Source organism: Rutilus rutilus, assembly GCF_951802725.1.
Source record: "Rutilus rutilus genome assembly, chromosome: 9".
NCBI classification, from domain to species: domain Eukaryota; kingdom Metazoa; phylum Chordata; class Actinopteri; order Cypriniformes; family Leuciscidae; genus Rutilus; species Rutilus rutilus.
In genome coordinates, this window is record NC_140223.1 from 36,643,294 (window position 1) to 36,662,027 (window position 18,734).

The window sequence follows — 18,734 nt, forward strand, 5'->3', positions numbered from 1 at the left end:
AAACATTTTTAATTAAATAATGTATAAAAGTGAGACTGACTTGCAAGGAGGAGAACTGAGAGAAATGTATGTGACGGCCCTCAGCTAGGAAGACAAAGACTCTAGGCTGACTTTTAACAGGTAAAGCTCACGAAACCTCTCAAGAACTTGTCAAAATCTGTTACTAAAGGGACATGTGATGGAAAAAATAAGCTTTTGCATTCCCTCTCAAAACTTTCCTCCCATCTCATATTTCCTACCTTCACTATGCCGTAAGTTTCACCCCCAAATCAAAAGACATAAAATAAGAATAATTAATTATTTTTCCCAGAAAAACTTTATTACACCAATGGGAAACTAATAAGAACCACTATTGGGAGGGGAAATGCAATTATTTGTTCTGAAAATAATATCACCATGCAAAATGATTCTTAATGCAATCTTTGGTGCAAAATCTTTTTATGTTTTCTGTTGATTTCGGGGTGAAACGAGACCTGGTCTTGTTTCATGAGCTTCACCCTTAGATTTTATTAAGCATGTTCAGCAGTTATAAGGATTCGGTGCAACAGTTCATCTCAGAACAGAAGACTATCTCAGGACTTCTGCTTTTCTCGGGTCCTGACTGAGGAGGTATATCCTGTGTTTTTCCAGTTGTGCTCCTCGAGAGGGTTTTCGGAGCCAAGGCAAGAAAGGCGATGAAGGCCTTTAATGTTCGATGAAGGGAGATTTCAGCTCACTCACCCCTAAGGCCATAGGAAGACAAGGGTATATTCAATCAAACGCTGCGATGTGCATTAAAACCAGTAGTTAGATGTAATGGGTGCAGTGCATTCAGAGCATTGTCATGAGGAGAGCAGATGAGGAATGTCACAAGTCTGTCAGGCATTTGAGATGAGCATTGAGTGGAAGTTTTGATACATTAATATGACACCAGGTCAGTGCATTTAAGACATTCTCAGAGTCATTATGTGTGGACTGAGGTTTGGTGAGAGGCGTCCCAGTTTGGGTTAGTGGGCGTGAATGTCCAGGCCTTGTCCTATGAGGGGTTCGGCGGGGTGGCTGTGGGGGGGTGGGTGGAGCAGCATGGCAGTGTGGGGGCCGGGGTAGGGGTGCAGGGACGGGCCGGCGTGGGGGTATCCCGGCTGGGGCAGGAGGGCCCCGGGGTAATCCGTGGGCAGGGACGGCATTCCCTGAAGCCCTGACAGTGGAGGAAGAGAGAAAGAGTCAGTCCTGAGAACAGGTACATCACCCTAGTCTTACAAAGGAAGTGTTCGCACACAACCAGCCTGTTTAACTGCTTTAGATGATGTCATGTGTTGGACTGACACAGAATAAGGTAGTGAAAAAACCTGTCAACACCCCCAAAGCTTCACAGTCCTATAGCTCATCCTGGGTCGACATTTCATTCAGTAACATTAGGCAGTTTTGATTTATGTTCTTAAGCAATGCTTCTATCGTTTGTTTCTGCTGCATCTTTCCCTTGTTTTTGGATCTGGATATTCACTATTCTTTCAGAAGATGCGTAATAGCGCCCCCTACCGTATAACAGTGGAAACATGGAAAACTCGTCACAAGAGGGGAAACTATGGACCCCTATCATACACCCGGTGCAATGCAGCATCAGGCGCGACGCAAGTGTGTTTTGCTAGTTTCAGCCCAACGCAGTTTTCATTTTCACGTCCTGCGCCACATTGTTTAAATAGCAAATGCATTTGCGCCCATTTGTGCGCCATTTGTCGTTTTCTGGTATGAAAACAAGGTTTGTTCAGGTGCATTGTTGGCGTGTTTTTTGAGGCAACTGAAGTTGACCAACTGAAATCTGGTCTAAAGATAATGAAGCTAATGACGCAATTGTTTTTTTTTGTTATTTAAAGAACGTGTCAGTAATGTGCGCCTATAGGCGGGTCCACAACGCGCGTATACTTTGTCCCGTAGATGGTCTACTTGCGCACTTTAACCTCGCGCACAAGCAGAGCCATTTCCTCGCTAGAGAAGCGTTCCGTTTTTTCACTTGCAAATTCCTCCATGGCGCGAGCGCAACTGGCTTTTAAAGGGAATGGGAGATGAGACTCTGATTGGTTTATTGCACGTTACGCCCAAAACACACCCATTACTCGTTAAGAGAATAGGGACAACCCTTTTAGACCATGCGCCGGGAGCGCCGACCATTTTTCCTGTCGTTAAACTAGCAAAAGTGGATTCGGACACGCACTGAGTGCACTTGAGCTGTGCACCTTAGACCATGAGCTTAGATCGTTAAAATAGAGCCCTAAGAGTTCATTTTGAATACAGTATATGCTGCTTCAGACATCACCCTCAATATACTTTTTGCCCCCCAAGTACAAAAGAGAAACTTTGAAAGTAATGCTCTCACCTGCTGTCCTAAGACCTAAATGAGTCTGAGCATCCAACCCATACCCTCCAAGAGCCGCCCCCTCTGGACTGTACGGGGCACCCTGGCCTAAAACACACACACACACACACACACACACACACACACACACACACACACACACAAAGATATGTGTTATTCAGTGCAGAGAGCCACAAATGTTGATTTACTATACAATCAGAATGTAAAACAAGTCCTAGATAAACATGCAAAAATGCAGAATAACTTTATTTTACCTGAGCGATTTGATTGGTCAATCATTGGCTGGACTATTCTGCGTCTGGCATTTATAAACCTGAGCAAGGACAGCAGGAGCAAACACACGATTAGAACAACAGGAACAAATCGTTTTGATGAATGCAACAATAGCTGACCAAAGAACCACAATTTAAGAACCACATTTCATGTCAATACAATTAGAATATGTGAATCCATTTTACATTAAAAATGCAGAACAAAAAAGTAAATAAAATAAAAAAAAAACTAAAATTTTAATTATATTTCACACATTTTAACTTTGAATTACATTGCTCATGATTGTAAATATGCCCAGATGAAGGCAGGTAATGAGAGCGGCTGATTATTAGTGAAAGAGAGCGATTACTAACCAGTTGTTGACCTGCAGTATGGTGAGACCCGTGTCTAGGGAGAGCTGTTTCTTCTGTTCTTCAGATGGGTACGGGTGCTGAGAGAGGACAAAAGGTTTGTAATGTAATTAAGGTTAGGTTATTGGTGTGACCTTTGAGAGCACACAAAAATAGGCAGCTGCACTGTTACACAGGCAGTGCTGGGGGTTTCATATTTACATACTCAGATTACTTCCTGAAAATAACAAGTAAAGTAAGGCGTTCATTTTTGAATTTGCACCATTATTTAGTTAGAATTAGTTAGAATTATATTTGCAACAATGTAGATTACAAGTAATACAATAATGTAACTTGTTGCCTTTAAAATAAATATAAAAATGCATTTAATTATAAACATGCTCCTCAATAATGGTTACTGGTTACATGTGGAGGCTTGATTAAATATTAAGGAATTTGGAATTTGACCATATATATATATATATTATATATATCTCACCTTTGTTACCTGCTATTATACCACCTTTGTTACCTATTATTTTTATTCTTGTTATTATTAGTAACTTCTGGATATTCTGCCATTTGTAATTACAGATGCATCATTAGTTGGCAATTACCATATGCTCATTACCATATCTTTAAAAGCTTTACTCATTTCAACTGCGCTCAGCTATGCAATATTAGGCCTAACCATCAAAGAGCTCATAAATTCATATTTCACAGATATTAACTTGAGATGGTCAATAAAGTCAATCATTTTTGTTACACCTTTTCCAAGCCTTTTATCACTTCTTTCTAGCTTTCCTGTGTTGTCTTTGTTATCTTTCTTCAAGCTCCGTTCTTTGTTTTTCTGCCACCAATGTAACCATACTTTTCATCACAATAAATAAAAAAAAAGAGTTCACTCTTATTTACTTCATGTAACTTATTTATTACTATGCTGCTAATTTTCTCTCTCTCAGCAGAACACAAAAAGAAAAGTGTTCAAGTATGTTTTTAACTGTAACTGGATTGGTTTTCTATCGTACCGACAGGTGCTGAAAAAGCCATGCTCTCATAATGTTCGTTGCAACTTTGGGAAAGATTCCTCTTTTCTTGTTGTTTCGTCTGTCTCTGTCCGTTTCGTCTTCTTCTCCTGTGCTGGGCGACGCCACACTCCCATCCAATCCATCACCTGAAACCCCACAATGAAATATCCCATCAGATAATAACAGGACGCTAGTCACTCGAATTAAACATGCAACAACGTAGCATACTACTACTGGAAACATTCATTACTGTTTATACAAATCACTAAATATTTGAATAGAACAGTATGCAGTGTAAACAGTACTTGATTGTGTGTAAAATGGCTACCGGCATCACTGCAGTTCTCTGCGCTGTGCGAGGTGAGGCCACAGGAGGCGCTCGGGGTGCCCGAGGGGGTCGACACACACTCATCTGGGTCCCGCAACCAAGACTGATTCTAGATCAGAGGAACACACACACACAGTAAGAGGAAACAACCAAAGACTTTAGATACAGAAAGACGCTGCACTCATATTAGTATGAATGGGAGAAAGGCAGAATATCTGGCGGAACAAGCCTATTCTTCTAAATAAAAGAGCCAATCGCTGATTGATAAAGTCATCAGATCGTTAGAAGCTCCGATTGCTATAGAAACAGTCAGTGTTTTGAGACGTGTGCAGGAACGCACATGCGCATTGGCTGGTCTAGCATGAAAAATAAAAAAAAATTAATGCTATTTGAGCATAAATACTCACTGCTGCATTTATTCCCAGACAGCACCATAGTGTCGGCCCAGATCCGGCCCACATCTGGTACGCATTGAATCCACATGTACCAGATGTGGGCCGGATCTTGGCCGACACTATGGTGCTGTCTGGGTACTCACTGCATTTATACTCACTTCTGTGTATGTGTGTGCGTGTGTGTGTGTGTGTGTGTAATGCAATGCAGAGCACAAATTCAGAGTATGGTACACCATACTTGGCTACACGTCACTTTCATAAGAAACAACATTTATGAGAGAGTTCATGTCAGATTTTGTTGCTGATTTGAAATATGTTATTTAATAGACCTTATTCAGAGCAGCGCCATGACATATGAAAGCGAGGCTGCGAGGGAAAGACTTGCTGTGTTTTCAATGGCATCCACTGTATAAAGCGTCCAGATCAGTTTTTTGTCTACTGACATTTCTTGGAAAGATATTTTTGCAGTGTTTCGACACTGATGGCGCTGCTGTGAATATGGTCTACAGTGAGTTCAGCAAGCAGCTTTTGAGATTTCAGGATTCACATTCAAGTGGACAGGACTTATATATGGCATATATGGCTGCCGAGTGAACAGACTTTCTTTGGAAGGGACTTTGAAATCACGAACACCCTGGACTCACTTGTTCTGACAGATTGGTGCAAGAACCAGTGAAATCTTCCATGTCAGATTTGGATCCCCCGTCCCGGTCCTCCAGCACCAAATCAGTGGGCATCTTGCCCTTTAGACAGGTGATGTAGCGATGACAGAAATTATCGCAGAGGTCATGAACCTATAAGAGAAAACAGACTCGTTGACATCCAGTCATTCTGAAAGAATGTTAATGCTGCTTTTTCATATTCAATAAAAGTACCGAGAGAGAGAAGGCTTGGTTTCAAAACATGCGAAGTTTCAATTTCAACACGTTTTAATATGGGGAAGCGTGAATGAGATTTTATGAAGGATATCATGAAATAAGGAAATAGAAATGATAAAAAAATAATAAAAAGGGGTTTGAAATGACATGAGGTGAATCAATTTTAACAGGATTTTCATTTAAGAAAAATCACACACAAAACGCAATATCTGGAAACTGAAAAAATTACAAAAGTACCCAGAAAGCAATTTTCAAAAAGCAAATTCAAACATAGTCTAAGCTAAAATAAGGCAAAATTTGGGCTGTCAGTGAAAATGTAATAGATGTCTAAACCATAGCCCAAGAATAGACTAAACCAAACACCTTGTTATCACTGTTGACTTTGCTTACATGATAATACATGTATCATACATCTCGCAGGTTATTTTGGCAAAAACGATGTGACCAAATTCAAGGTTATTTTGCCTGTGGGTTATTTTCTGGGTAACCCAGAAGTGGGTTTCTCATATAGCCGGACTATATCTGGTTTACAGTATAGTTAACCTAGACTGTGAAATGATAGCTATTGCTTGCTGGGTAACCAAATGTACCATGGTATGATGGGATTTTCTGACATGGTATCAAGGTAATAGCATGTTTTTGGTCATGTGCTACCATAAAACAATTTTTTACAACATGTACCATAATAATGTTCTTTGAAGTAATTGATATTACCATCTAAATATTACTGTTATCATCAGTACTGATAATATATTACCATAAAGTGCCATATTATTCTCATCTGATACCATCACTTTATCATTGTTTCACCATATTGCTTTATTGTAAGGGTAATCTATAAAAACACTCATTGTGTAATACAGGAGACAACACATACCTTTTCTAGCTCTAATAGATGAAACCGTAGAACTTGAATGGCCTGGATCATCTGTGCAAAGAGATCATATGGTTAAAAAATGGTTACACCCTTTGCAAAATTACATGAAGCCATTTATTTTTTAAAGCTTATGTATATTATTTTACCAGATTATCCAGTTCTGGATTTGATGAAAAGATGGGTTTCTCTGATCGAATCTAAAATAGTGAACAGAAGAAAAAAAATCATTAGGCAGCATTAGGTCACATTTTACATTTTAAACTAGACAAGGAGTTGCAGATCCCTATGTCACATTTTTTGGATCACATTTTTTGGTCCCCATGAGGAAAACAGCTTATAAATCATACTAAGTTATGCTTATTACTTTTCTATGAGGGGTAGGTTTAGGGGGAGGGGATAGAATATACAGTTTGTACAGTACTTTAAAAAATCATGGTTTCCTTAAAAATGAAAACCCAACATGAGTTACTCACTTGTTTGGCAAAGACTGCGATATCATCGTTGAACGAGTCAGAGGAGCAGACGTCGCTGTGATTGGTCATGCCGTGGAGGTGGGCGGAGTTTGACATGGAGGCGGAGTCTCGAGGTGAGCAAGTGGCAAGTTCACACTTTTCAAATACCAGAGCCAGGAGTGGAAACAGAGGATGACTGCAAATCAACACACACTAAATTAGACAGTGTAAAACAACACTGCAGGGTAAAAAATGCAACACAGCTAATGCTGCCTAAGAATGATTGATTTATGTGATGAGCACAAATGAATGCCACCGCAATGTCAGAATCATTACGGCTTTTCTTGAAGGGTGAAGGGTGTAATAGTTTTGATATTACATCCTTTCTTCTATCTCAGATTAATGTGGATAGATAACTATAAGTAAACTATTTGTAGGTTGACTTGGCTAAAATGTGAATTTGAAACATTGTTGTTTGTTTGAGTAGCCCAACACAGCAACACTGGCTCAACCAATGGCGTGAGTTTGGGGCCGGACCAACTGTTGGTCTGACCAATGGGAGTGTTTGGAAAACCTGTCCGAAAACAGTAATTATTTTTGCAATTCCATTTAGTGCCACTAGTGGTGCGAAAATGACACACTTTTTTAATTGTGAATTGTGAATGGACATTGTAGTTTGTAAACATTGTATGTTGAAAAAACAGCCTGTCTGAAAATACTAAATTGTGGGGGGTTTTGTGCTGACAATGTTTTTTTTTATCATTCTCAGTGGTAGCACTTGAACACTAAAATACATAAATTACATCGTTTAACTCTTTCCAAGCCATTGACAGATATTTCCATCATTTATGAGACAATGCTTCCCCGCCTTCCTCGTGTTTTTACTGTTATATGGTAGGGGGCGCTATAACACATCTTCTGAAAGTGTAAGCAATATCATATATAAGAAGTGAGTACTTCTGAAATAAGCAATATCATATATAAGAAGATGCATATGTAAAATAATGCGATCATCAACATTAAACAGCATATAAATCAAACCTAACGGTACCGAATTAAATATCGACCCAGGAAGCTTTGGAGGTGTTGATGGACTCGATCTACTCCATCTATGTTTTGATCATCGTTCTGAATCCGATATGAATGTAGTCTTAAAAAAAAAAAATGCTTTTTTTAGAAACTTACCCACATTCTATATGAAGCTATAGAATAAAGCGGGTTTAAAAGCAGAGGATCTGTTCTTTCTTTTGATATATTGCACGTTCAGATATTCATACAACAAAATATTCTGAGGGACATGAAATATTCTGAGGGAAAATGATCAAAAATGCTAACTTTTTTCAAAAAAAAACACTGACGAGGAAAGAGTTAATACCTAATGCACACCTTTACTTATTCATTTTGTTGCCCTTGAACTAAAATACTTTGTATCTTCATCAGAAACTAAAAAAAAAAAAAAAGAGAGAAAGAGATGTGTCTAGCCATATGGTTTGATTTACCCTAAAAATAGGCCTCATGTGAAAAAGTGAAAAATACTGTGTGATTAATTAAACTTCAAGTGAGCAAAATCACTTGAACTTGTACGATGCCACAATTACAAATTCATGAAAACCAGGCAGGATTTGAAGGCTAAATATGCAGCGCTCCTCCATGTTTGGTGTGAGGAAACAGATGGTGACTCTCACCCGTAGATCAGGTCCCGGTGGTGTTTCAGGGAGTCGGGCACCGTGTGGCCGTAGTGATGCGGAGGAAGTGACCTCATGACGTCCCGGTACCCTCCCACAGGCATGCCGTCAGAGCCTGGGTACTGCACCAACTCCTCATACTAGACACGGAGACACAGGACGAGACAAAACTCGAAGATAAGACATGGCCTAATTCAGCCTTATGTTAGTGAGAACTGTGCTGTGTGTGTGTGTGGTGGGTGGGATATGAGTTTATACAGCATTGACTGTGCAGTTGAGTATGAGAGGCTGTTTGAAGTCGCTGATAATTGTATCTCCTCCTTAATAAACACTGGATGCGGAGAGGCTTTGATGTGCGATTTTTCAGTGTGCCAAACAACATTCACCCAGGGACATAAACTCCACAGAAAACTGATTTATAATTAACAGCCTTACATACAATTACATAAAGTCATCCAGCCTTCATTTTTATACTAATTAGGTGATTTTAAAGTGATCTTTCTGATTAATGCTGTAGTCAGATATATGATCAGAAAAACTGAACAATGGGACAGCTTTCTGAGTAATCAATAATCAGAAAAACAAACTATAAAATACATTTGAAACATTTCCAGTGACTGCTCACCTATTATTCAGATGGACGTTGTAGTATCATTACTAATAGGCCTTAATAGTGTAGGCCTTTGTTAATAATCAGGCTTTTCTGTAGCATATAAACCATGCTCATATTCTTATGCTCAACGTAGCATGAAAATCTTTTTAGCGCACTATACGTTAACACCAGTTTCATTTGGCTCGATTTTTGAAGTTGCGAACGAGAACGAGAGAAAGCAATTTTGGGTTTCGCAGTCTTTTAAAATATGTCCAATGAACACGCTGTTATGAATATATATATATGTATTATATGTGAAACTAATAATTAGTGCATTGGCTGCTACCAACTCTCATAATAAAATAAATTAACCAAAAATTTAAAAAATTATAAGTAGGTCTATTATGGACAATGTAAGAATTTAAATTCAAAGTCACATGACCAGTGTTACTACAATTCGATAAGAAGCAGTTAAACACATAAAGGATCAAAAGTATTAAATCTGATGAACGTTTTTTGCAGTGCTGGTGATCAGTACTTTAACACTTTATAATAACTTTCATTTTGACAGACATTATAAGTAGCTTTAATATATTCGGTAACACTTTACAATAAGGTTCATTAGTTAACATTAGTTAACATGAACTAAGAATGAACAATACTTCTTCAGCATTTATTAATATTAGTTCATATTAATTTCAACATTTACTAATACATTATTAAAATCAAAAGTTGTATTTGTTAACATTAGTGAATGCACTGTGAACATGAACAAACAATGAGCCGCTGGATTTTTATTAACTAACATTAACAAATATTAATAAATACTGTAACAAGTGTATTGCTCGTTGTTAGTTCATGTTAGTTAAAACTAATGAACCTTATTGTAAAGGGTTACCATACATTCATATATAAAGCTGGATTCTATTGACGGAAATATCATCAAACTTTAATGCACACACTGTATTTGAACTGGTAATCACATAATGACTATTAGTGTGAATAATTCAAGTTATCATAGACAAACTGCAGTATCAGTTTCAAACCAGCTGAATATATTTAAATATAAAAACCACATATGTGCAACGCCGTATGCTGCAGCAATGCTTTTTTACAAATAAATGAGTAATGAATGTCTACTTTACTAAAACTCAGACGTGATATAGAACAGCACGTAAAATATATCCCATTTATTTTGTGGAATTTAACAATAAAAAAATATTCTTAATGTTGTTGCAGGGACTGATATAAGAGCTTGTGTTTGAGATCGCACAGACAGACTGATGCCAAATTAACAGGATCTTAACTACCATTTGAAGGAAGACACAGAACACCAGAAGAATTTCCATTTGGCCGCTCACTGTAGCACAAAAGTTGACCTACTTACCCACTTCATCTGCCTTTCCACGGCCTGGCTTTCTACACTCAATCTGAGGCTGGCCTTCTGCTGCAGTTCTCAAGACAACTCATTGATTTCAGTGAGGAGAAACTACTGCAATCTTTGTAAACTCAACTGTCTTCCAAATAATGTAGGCTTGGCTACATGAAAATTATTGAAAATATTAACAATATATTTTTTTTTCTTACTATTTGAATGCACGAATCTATTAAACGTTACGTAACAGAATAAGGTTTACAACTGAATTAATAATGTAAGTTATTATAAAGCGTCAGCCAAAAATCTAACATTTGCAAAATAGGAAGTAACTTTTTGTATTTTAGACAACATACTGCTTGTAGAACTAGTTATCTTATTTTTTTTAAGCTTGTTTATGTGTTATTAACATCCACACTAAAGGATCAAACACTAGCTTTGCATCAAAACAGCAGGAAAATGGATCTGTAAAAACCAAGGGAAGAAACAGGACCTACCCTCTTCTCCATGCGATACGGAAGCCGAGCTCACACACTCACTGACGGAGGACAACACACACCCGAGCGGCAGAAAACACACTCTCTAGAAGAAATAAAGCGTTTAAAAAAATCAGCATGCATTGTAACATAAACATAATGACACCATAAATCATATTCTGGTCCAAAAGCATTTGAGATTTTGGGGACATTATTAAATAAATGCAAGCACATCGCCTATGAGAGTAGTGGATAAGGTTGCTTATTTCACTCAAAAAGTATCCACCAAAATAACAGCGCAAGTGTTGCTGTACTAGAGTGAGAAACGCATGTTATTATCCATAACGACTTATTACATCCACGGAAATGTTATGGTTGTGTAAATTGGCTTGTATTATGAATATGAGGATATGATGAGAAGGCGTAAAGATCCCCCACCTTAAGAAGACTGTAGCAGCAGAAGCGAGACGCGGGCCGAGTATCCAGCGTTAGCGGCGCGTTTCAGATGATGTCGCGTCCTTCGCGCGCTATCGATGTCCATGAAGCGAGGCGTTGAGCTCGAATGCGTCTCTCCGCGATGAGCGATGGAGCTTTAAACCAGAGAGAGAGAGAGAGAGAGAGAGAGAGAGAGCGCGCGATGGAGAGATGGAGACTGGGAGTTGTTTAGGGGGTCAAAACACAACGGGGTCTCTCACCCCCACCTCCTTATCACACACATACGCTCGCGCATCACACACACACACACACTCTCGCGCGCATTACAAACGCAGAGCCTTTGGTTTTATCTGAAGGACGCTTTCTCTCACACACACACCGTGCTTACCGAGTTTCATCATCGCTATTCCGGTGTACAATCACTTGTCTGGGTTGAACTGGAGAATTTTACACACATGCGTTATTATTCTCCACTGCACACGCGTCACATCATATGCTACACAACACCACCTCATTCTCTTTACAGTGGCCCCAAAAATTATTTGCAGACTCATGTCGGATTTAAAAACGTATCGGAGCAAATGGTATCTGCAAGCACACGAAAGACATTTTCTCAGAACTAACTTTAGCCATATTTGCATATTAAACAACTGGTGTCAAGGTGATTTTGTAGTGGATGGGCTATATACGAAGACATTCAATTCGCAGTTGTCCTAACAAACTAACTAGAGCTGTTGTACAGGTTATGTTCCACTTATGTTTGATAACCAGAATGTGTCAAAATAGCCACTAAAAGTCAATGTCTTCCTTATAAATAGTGGGTGAATACAGATAGTGTACTTGTAGAGTATATTTTTTCATTACTACAAGTCAACATTGTTCATTTTAAATATGGGGTGACATTGTTGCTGCCCCTTGGATCATGTTTAAAAAAAAAAAAAATGATGAATCATTTAAAGTAGAAGTTTTAAGTGTCTGTGTAAAAATATATAGGGTTTACATGACAGGTATATAGAAACATCAACGTTTAACTTGATTTGATAATTTGATTTGAATTCAACCCTAACTCACAATAATAAATACTAACTAATTGTTTGCTATTATAAAATAATACAACTTTTTTTCATATTTAAATGCTGACAATGAAATAAGTATCCGAGGAAGGGGTTAATAGTGGTTGGTAAAAATAAAAATAAAATAAAAAGTTTCCCAGGTATCCTCTTTATATCTGAATTAACACCCACTTCTTTTAGTGAAATATTTGCTTGAAAAGTAAGCTTGTGCTGGCCTTTAAAATCAATGCCACTCCACATTTTGTTATGTGAAATAAGTGTCAAAATAGTTTTGGGAGACATGTACACCACTTTTTTTTTTTTTTTGCTAGAAAGTAGAAAAGACATGAGACAAATACAATCAGCTACCAATCAGCTGATAACACTAACTGCCAATTACCAACTTAACTTACTATAATAAATAACAGCCATGTAATTGTTTTAATTGCAGGGCAAATTACAGCAATATGTTTCTCTTATTTATGACTGTCTAATGGGGAGACTGGGCTGGCTGTATTATGGAGAAGCTGTCACAGGGACTGAACTCTCAATATCCACACTTAATAAAACCACATCAAGACAAATAAATGGTAACACTCAAGACAAGGGTATTTTGCATTAGATTGGTGCAAGTTACCACGTGTGTGTTTTTTTTTTTTTAAGCCTATATGTTTTTAATTCATTACTGTATATTCCGAAACTAATTGTTTTACTGCTTGAAAACTAGCTTATAAAACATTTTAAACACCGCGTGTGAGTGATATTTGAGTGAAAACAATGGCCAGCATAACAATCATTCAGCTCAACCTGTGACAGGGAAACAGTTCCACTGCGGCCCAAACGCGGTTTGTGTTGTAAATCACCCTTAAATAACATAATAATTATTCCATGCGTCCCCTAAACTCTTGCCCCGCTGGGCGAGGCGTCGCGGGCGGTCAGGACTTCAATCAGCGCGACGCGGCTCTCAGCGCAGTGACGCTCCGCGGCCGGACCGACGCGCCGCGTGACACAGCGCGCAGAGGAACTGGAGAGCTGGAGGTCTGCGGCTCTTCAACGCCACAGGAGGCCATCGGCCAGCAGAGATGATCAGAGACAAATAAAGCACTAACAGCGGAACAACGGGGACTGGAAAGGCGCTCAAAGGAGCGACGCCTTTTCAAAGCCGACTTTAATCGGATATTTCCACTTGTGATGCGTTGTCATTTCATCCCACAAAATGCTCCATAAATACAACATCTGCTATAGGCTACTATAACTTTAACTGTAAATATTTTAGATTAATAAAAACACAGCTGATCATTGTTTGTTCATTCACAGTGCATTAGCTAATGTTAACAAATACAACCTTTGATTGTAATAATGTATTAGTAAATGTTGAAATGTATATTAACTGAGATTAATAAATGCAGAAGTATTGTTCATTCTTAGTTTATAACCAATGTTAACTAATGAAACCTTATTGTAAAGTGTTACCTAATTATTGTCATTAACTAACATTAACAAATATACAAAGGTATAGGCTATTGCTCATTGTTAGTTCATGTTAGTTAATACACTGTAAACAATTTCTAACCCTCCCAAATCAAAAAGTGACCGATAACATCTAAAATTTTCAATTGGCCCAAGTGAAATTCTGTAAATTTCAATTGGCCCAAGTGAAAATCTGTACATTTAATTTTATAATTTACAGAATTTCACTTGGGCCAATTGAAAAATTTAGATCTGTCACTTGAAATTTTTGATTTGGGAGGGTTAGAAATTTTTTACAGTGTACATAATGTTAATGAACCTTATTGTAAAGTGTTACCAATAATTATATTGTTAACTGTGTGAAATAGGCTATTTGTTGAATGAAACTGAATACACAAACAAATGTAAAGTAGCTACAACGTAAATAAAAATATTGTTGGTTTAACTTAAAATTTTAAAGGCAACCAGGAAACTTACTTTTTTTGAGTTCATTGAAATTAAAAATGTGAGTTAATGCAATGGAGATTGGTTTAGTAGTAAATGGAAACTCAAAATATGATGTTATCTGAGCCACATTAATTAGCTATGTTGATTTGACAAAAGATAAAAAATTGTGATCATGAAAATGTGTTGTTTTTTAGGCTACATAATACTGAACGAAAGGCTAACGAAACTGAAAACCCCACGATGGTTTGACCAATGCCATCAATGAGTTGTTAACATTAGTTGTGCGTTTGAGTAAAAGTGAGGGCAGGTTGTGTTTAGAGAATAAGCTCATTAGTGTTCTGGTGTGAGGAAGGCTAGTGTGATTTGTTTTGTTTAATGTGGCTGTTTGTCACTTCCTCTCAAAATGTGAATGTTTGTTCTGGGGCATTTGTCACAGTATTTGTCGTGTGTGTGTGTGTGCCATGTGAAAGACATTGTGTCAAGGAATCGAGAGCCAAAAACACACCACGGATAAACAACAGCAGCGATTCGTACGCAACAAATCACTTTCTCATTTACGCGCTGTATGATAAAGTTTAATATCATTCCAGAGCTTACTGATCTTATGGGCCTGTCCTACATTCACAGTTTATGCTAAAGAACTGACTTCACAAATTACCATCCCAACAACCTCACACAGTCTCTCAGGCCTGACCTTTGACCCCTGGATCAATATCTGCTGCTGTGAGCGTTATGTATCCCTGAGGGAGTCGTTCTCTGGTGTCCGTTCACCCCAAATCCTCAGGTCAGGATCTCTCCGTCATACACATAATGGTTCTGGTGCCGTTTTATGCTTATTATTAGGCTTTTTATGGCACTTCTCGGGTTACACAGAATATCTACATGCTCTTAAAGTTTGATTTCAGTCAGACTAAAGCGATAATTTGTCTTTTAAAATGTCCTGTAAACTTTTTTTTTTTTGCAAAGTCGGACTTACAGACCTAGATAAAGTGATTGTAGCATCTATGTACATATTAATCAAATTACAGTTGGTCTTGGCATTGTGCGCATCCTCTGAAATACAGAAGTGATGCGCGGCATGTTTTTAATCCGTCAAATATTTGATTATGCATTGTGTCATAAACAACAGATGAAGACTGTAGCCCGACTACACACACACACACACACACACACACACACACACAAAAGACTGTAGCTCGATATTAAATGTAAACACACTGACTGTGTCACTATATAGGAGGAATGGCTTTTGTTGCAGCATTCCTCACTTGTGAGTAGCTTTGAATAAAATAATCTGTTAAATTAATTGATTCAAATAGCAATTAATTTCTGCTTTCCGAACAATAGACACTTTTTTTTTGTAAGGAACACATTTAATTCTCTGGCTTTAAGGACGGGCTTTAATAGCAAATAAAGTGGACACACCAAAGTGTTAGGTGTTAAAATAATTAACATTTAACCCTCTGGTGCTCTTCGGTAAAAAAAAAAAAAAACTTGGTAAAGGTTTTGGCACTTTCTATGTGAACACACAACAACAACAACAACAACAACAACAACAACAACAAAAATGAATGGACATGATTCGAAAAGGTTAAATGGTCCTGTAAAAATAGTCACACTTGTGCTCCTCGTGGACAAAAATGAGTGTATTGGAAATGAATGGGAGATGAATTTGGAGCTCAAATTTTGAACACAGCTTGTTTAGATTTATGGCTTTCATTTTCTTGAAGTTTTAGAGTAAAACGTGATTTTGAACATATATTTCATATAACATTTTAAAATAGTATTTGTGTGCATTTTTCATAACAATACACATAAAATTCTGACTTTTTTTAAGTTCTTTTTTAAACTTTTTTTTTTTTTCACTTCAGCAATAATCTGCCAAGTGTCGTCTTTGAAAATAAATCAATGCTCTAAACTAAAGCATTCACGATTTACCACAGTTTGAGTTGGAAATTACATTTTCAGGTCTATGCTCGGAAAGTGAATAAATGGATACATACAGCATAAATAAAATTTAGTGTAAAAAATATATATAAAATATAAAATAAAAAACGTTATCAAACTAAAATGAAGTAAATTCATTGCATTGACAAAAAAAAAAGCATTTGATGTGCACCAGCACCAGCATTTGATGATCTGTCATTGTCCAGTGACAAGTGTTAGTATTATTTTCATGTTATCACTGTAAAGCTGCTTTGATACAATCTGTATTGTAAAAAGCGCTATATATATATATATAAAGGTGACTTGACTTGACTTGACTTTTGTTAGATTAGAACTGAGACAAGGGGAACCAATTCAACTACTAACTGGCCAAGACATGTTTAACCACTAATCTTAAATATCAACCAACATGTACCATGGTAATTTCATGCTTTTCTTCAAAGTACATAGAACACCCTATAAAAAAAGCCTGCAAACGTGATACTTGAATATCGAAATGTTGTTTTATGGTGGGATGACATGAACGGCCCTGACATGCAGCAGTTTAGTGCAAAACATCAGAGAGAAGTCAGTCTACCTACATCTAGCAGAGAGAGAGAGAGAGAGAGAGAGAGAGTGCTTTTTTTATGAGCACGTTCCTCTCCAGTTACTGTGTCGTCTGGCCCTGCACCCATAAATATGATTTCACTTTTTCGATCTTTCTCATCAGGCCTCTTATCTGTCCTATATATGAGTTTACCCTCCGCCTGAACTTTATCTTCCTTTAAATGCTCACCTCCTCTTATAGATGTTTGTATAGAGTACTATAAAGCTGAATCTAGATCATTTCTAAACAGAACGAGTCACTATAAAGGATTAGTATTATATATTGGTGTTTTCTAAGGCAAGCATAACTATGACTGTTGCTCATACTTAGGGCATGAATGAACATGAACGATGCCTCAGATTGTGGGGCTTGTTTGACGAGATATGGTCTATAACTTTGGGATGGGACTTACAGATTTGCCCTGATGGATGTCCAAAACTTGCAAAGCAAAAGAAAAATTAGGTATCACTTTATTTTGATGGTCCCTTTTGAATATTCTACTATCTTTTTTACACATAGATAGGTAGGGTTATTAGTCAAAACTGTCGACTTTAACAAGCTTTGTTGCATTATATGCAAATGGTGACATTTCAAAATTGGGAAAAGGCTCTTTTACTCGACTAATACTCTAATGAGAGTATTTTCTAATTAGCTGACGACGTCACTTATAGTCAACAGAATGTGTTAAAGGGACCATCAAAATAAAGTGAAACCAAAAATGACTATACATTTAAGGATAATGTCACATAATATCAGAATGTCACATGAAATGGTTGGAGAAAATCCCAAAGATGGGACCAGAAACCCATAGATCTCGGGATGGGCTTGGCCAGTAAACAATACTCGAGCATCCACCCAAAATGTGTCCTTGGAAAATGAAAAATCAAGTTTAAAAGAGATTCAAAAATGTGTTTATTATGTTCAAGCATCATTATTTTCCCTCTTTCTTCTTCTGAATTTTTATATTTCCTGTTTGTTTTCCCCATATTCAGGAGGAAAGAAACCATGGCAGACTTTCCTTTCTTTCTCCAGAAGCCTAAGTCTGTCTTCCTCTTCATCCTCAACTCCCTCAATCTCTCCCCCCTCTCCCCCCGATGGTCTTCTTGCAGATGGAGATTAACTCGGAGCCCGAGCGCCATCCGTTTCCCTGACTGTTTGTTATTAAAGAGATGGATGGTGGCTTGCAGTGCCAGCCCGACACAAGCGCAATTACAGCAGGGCCCATGATAGATAGAGGGAGAGAGGGAGGAGATGGAGAGAAGCAGATAGAGAGAGGGGCATCTATCACACGCCTTAATCTACCTGTCACTCCGGGGGGAGAGAGAGAGAGAGAGAGAGAAAGAGAGAAAGAAAGAGAAAAGATTCTCATCTGGCTTATCTTGCAAATCTTCCTGCTTTGATTTGAATTATCTTTAATTGCAGAAAACATTTTAAAACAATCATAGACTGGAATATGAAGGCTCTGTTAAGACAAGTGATATTTTGATAGGGTCACTAAATGCAAATAATAAAACACAGCTAGGATTGAAACATAGGCTTATCATCTTTTAAAATGACGCTTTATTTTAAGGTGTCCTTAATAGTGTAATTATACATTTAAGTACTGAGTAATATTCATTAACTACGTTTATTTACCTTAGGGTTATGGTAAGGGTGTGGTTTTTGTTCTGTAATTCTGCATAATTTACTGTTTTTACTGTAGTAAGTACATGTAAGATGTCATGTGTAACTGTAAAAAAGAAAAGTGTTAAGAAAT

General features: G+C 37.6%; 1 protein-coding gene across 1 annotated transcript in view; it reads right to left on the reverse strand.

The window, feature by feature from the left end:
- The window catches only part of meis3 (myeloid ecotropic viral integration site 3), a 12,241-nt gene extending 348 nt beyond the window's left edge, over nt 1-11,893 (reverse strand). The window contains exons 1-14 of the mRNA XM_084420016.1: nt 11,865-11,893; nt 11,480-11,631; nt 11,063-11,147; nt 8,599-8,738; nt 6,935-7,109; nt 6,608-6,658; nt 6,462-6,512; nt 5,351-5,500; nt 4,312-4,420; nt 3,984-4,129; nt 2,980-3,056; nt 2,608-2,666; nt 2,354-2,440; nt 1-1,177 (exon numbers count right to left, since the gene is read on the reverse strand). The exon at nt 1-1,177 is cut by the window's left edge and continues 348 nt beyond it. Coding sequence (XP_084276142.1) covers nt 987-1,177; nt 2,354-2,440; nt 2,608-2,666; nt 2,980-3,056; nt 3,984-4,129; nt 4,312-4,420; nt 5,351-5,500; nt 6,462-6,512; nt 6,608-6,658; nt 6,935-7,109; nt 8,599-8,738; nt 11,063-11,074 — 1,248 coding nt within the window. The 5' untranslated portion in view covers nt 11,075-11,147; nt 11,480-11,631; nt 11,865-11,893 and the 3' untranslated portion in view covers nt 1-986. The remainder of the gene's footprint in view (nt 1,178-2,353; nt 2,441-2,607; nt 2,667-2,979; nt 3,057-3,983; nt 4,130-4,311; nt 4,421-5,350; nt 5,501-6,461; nt 6,513-6,607; nt 6,659-6,934; nt 7,110-8,598; nt 8,739-11,062; nt 11,148-11,479; nt 11,632-11,864) is intronic.
- Nucleotides 11,894-18,734: the final 6,841 nt, after the last annotated feature.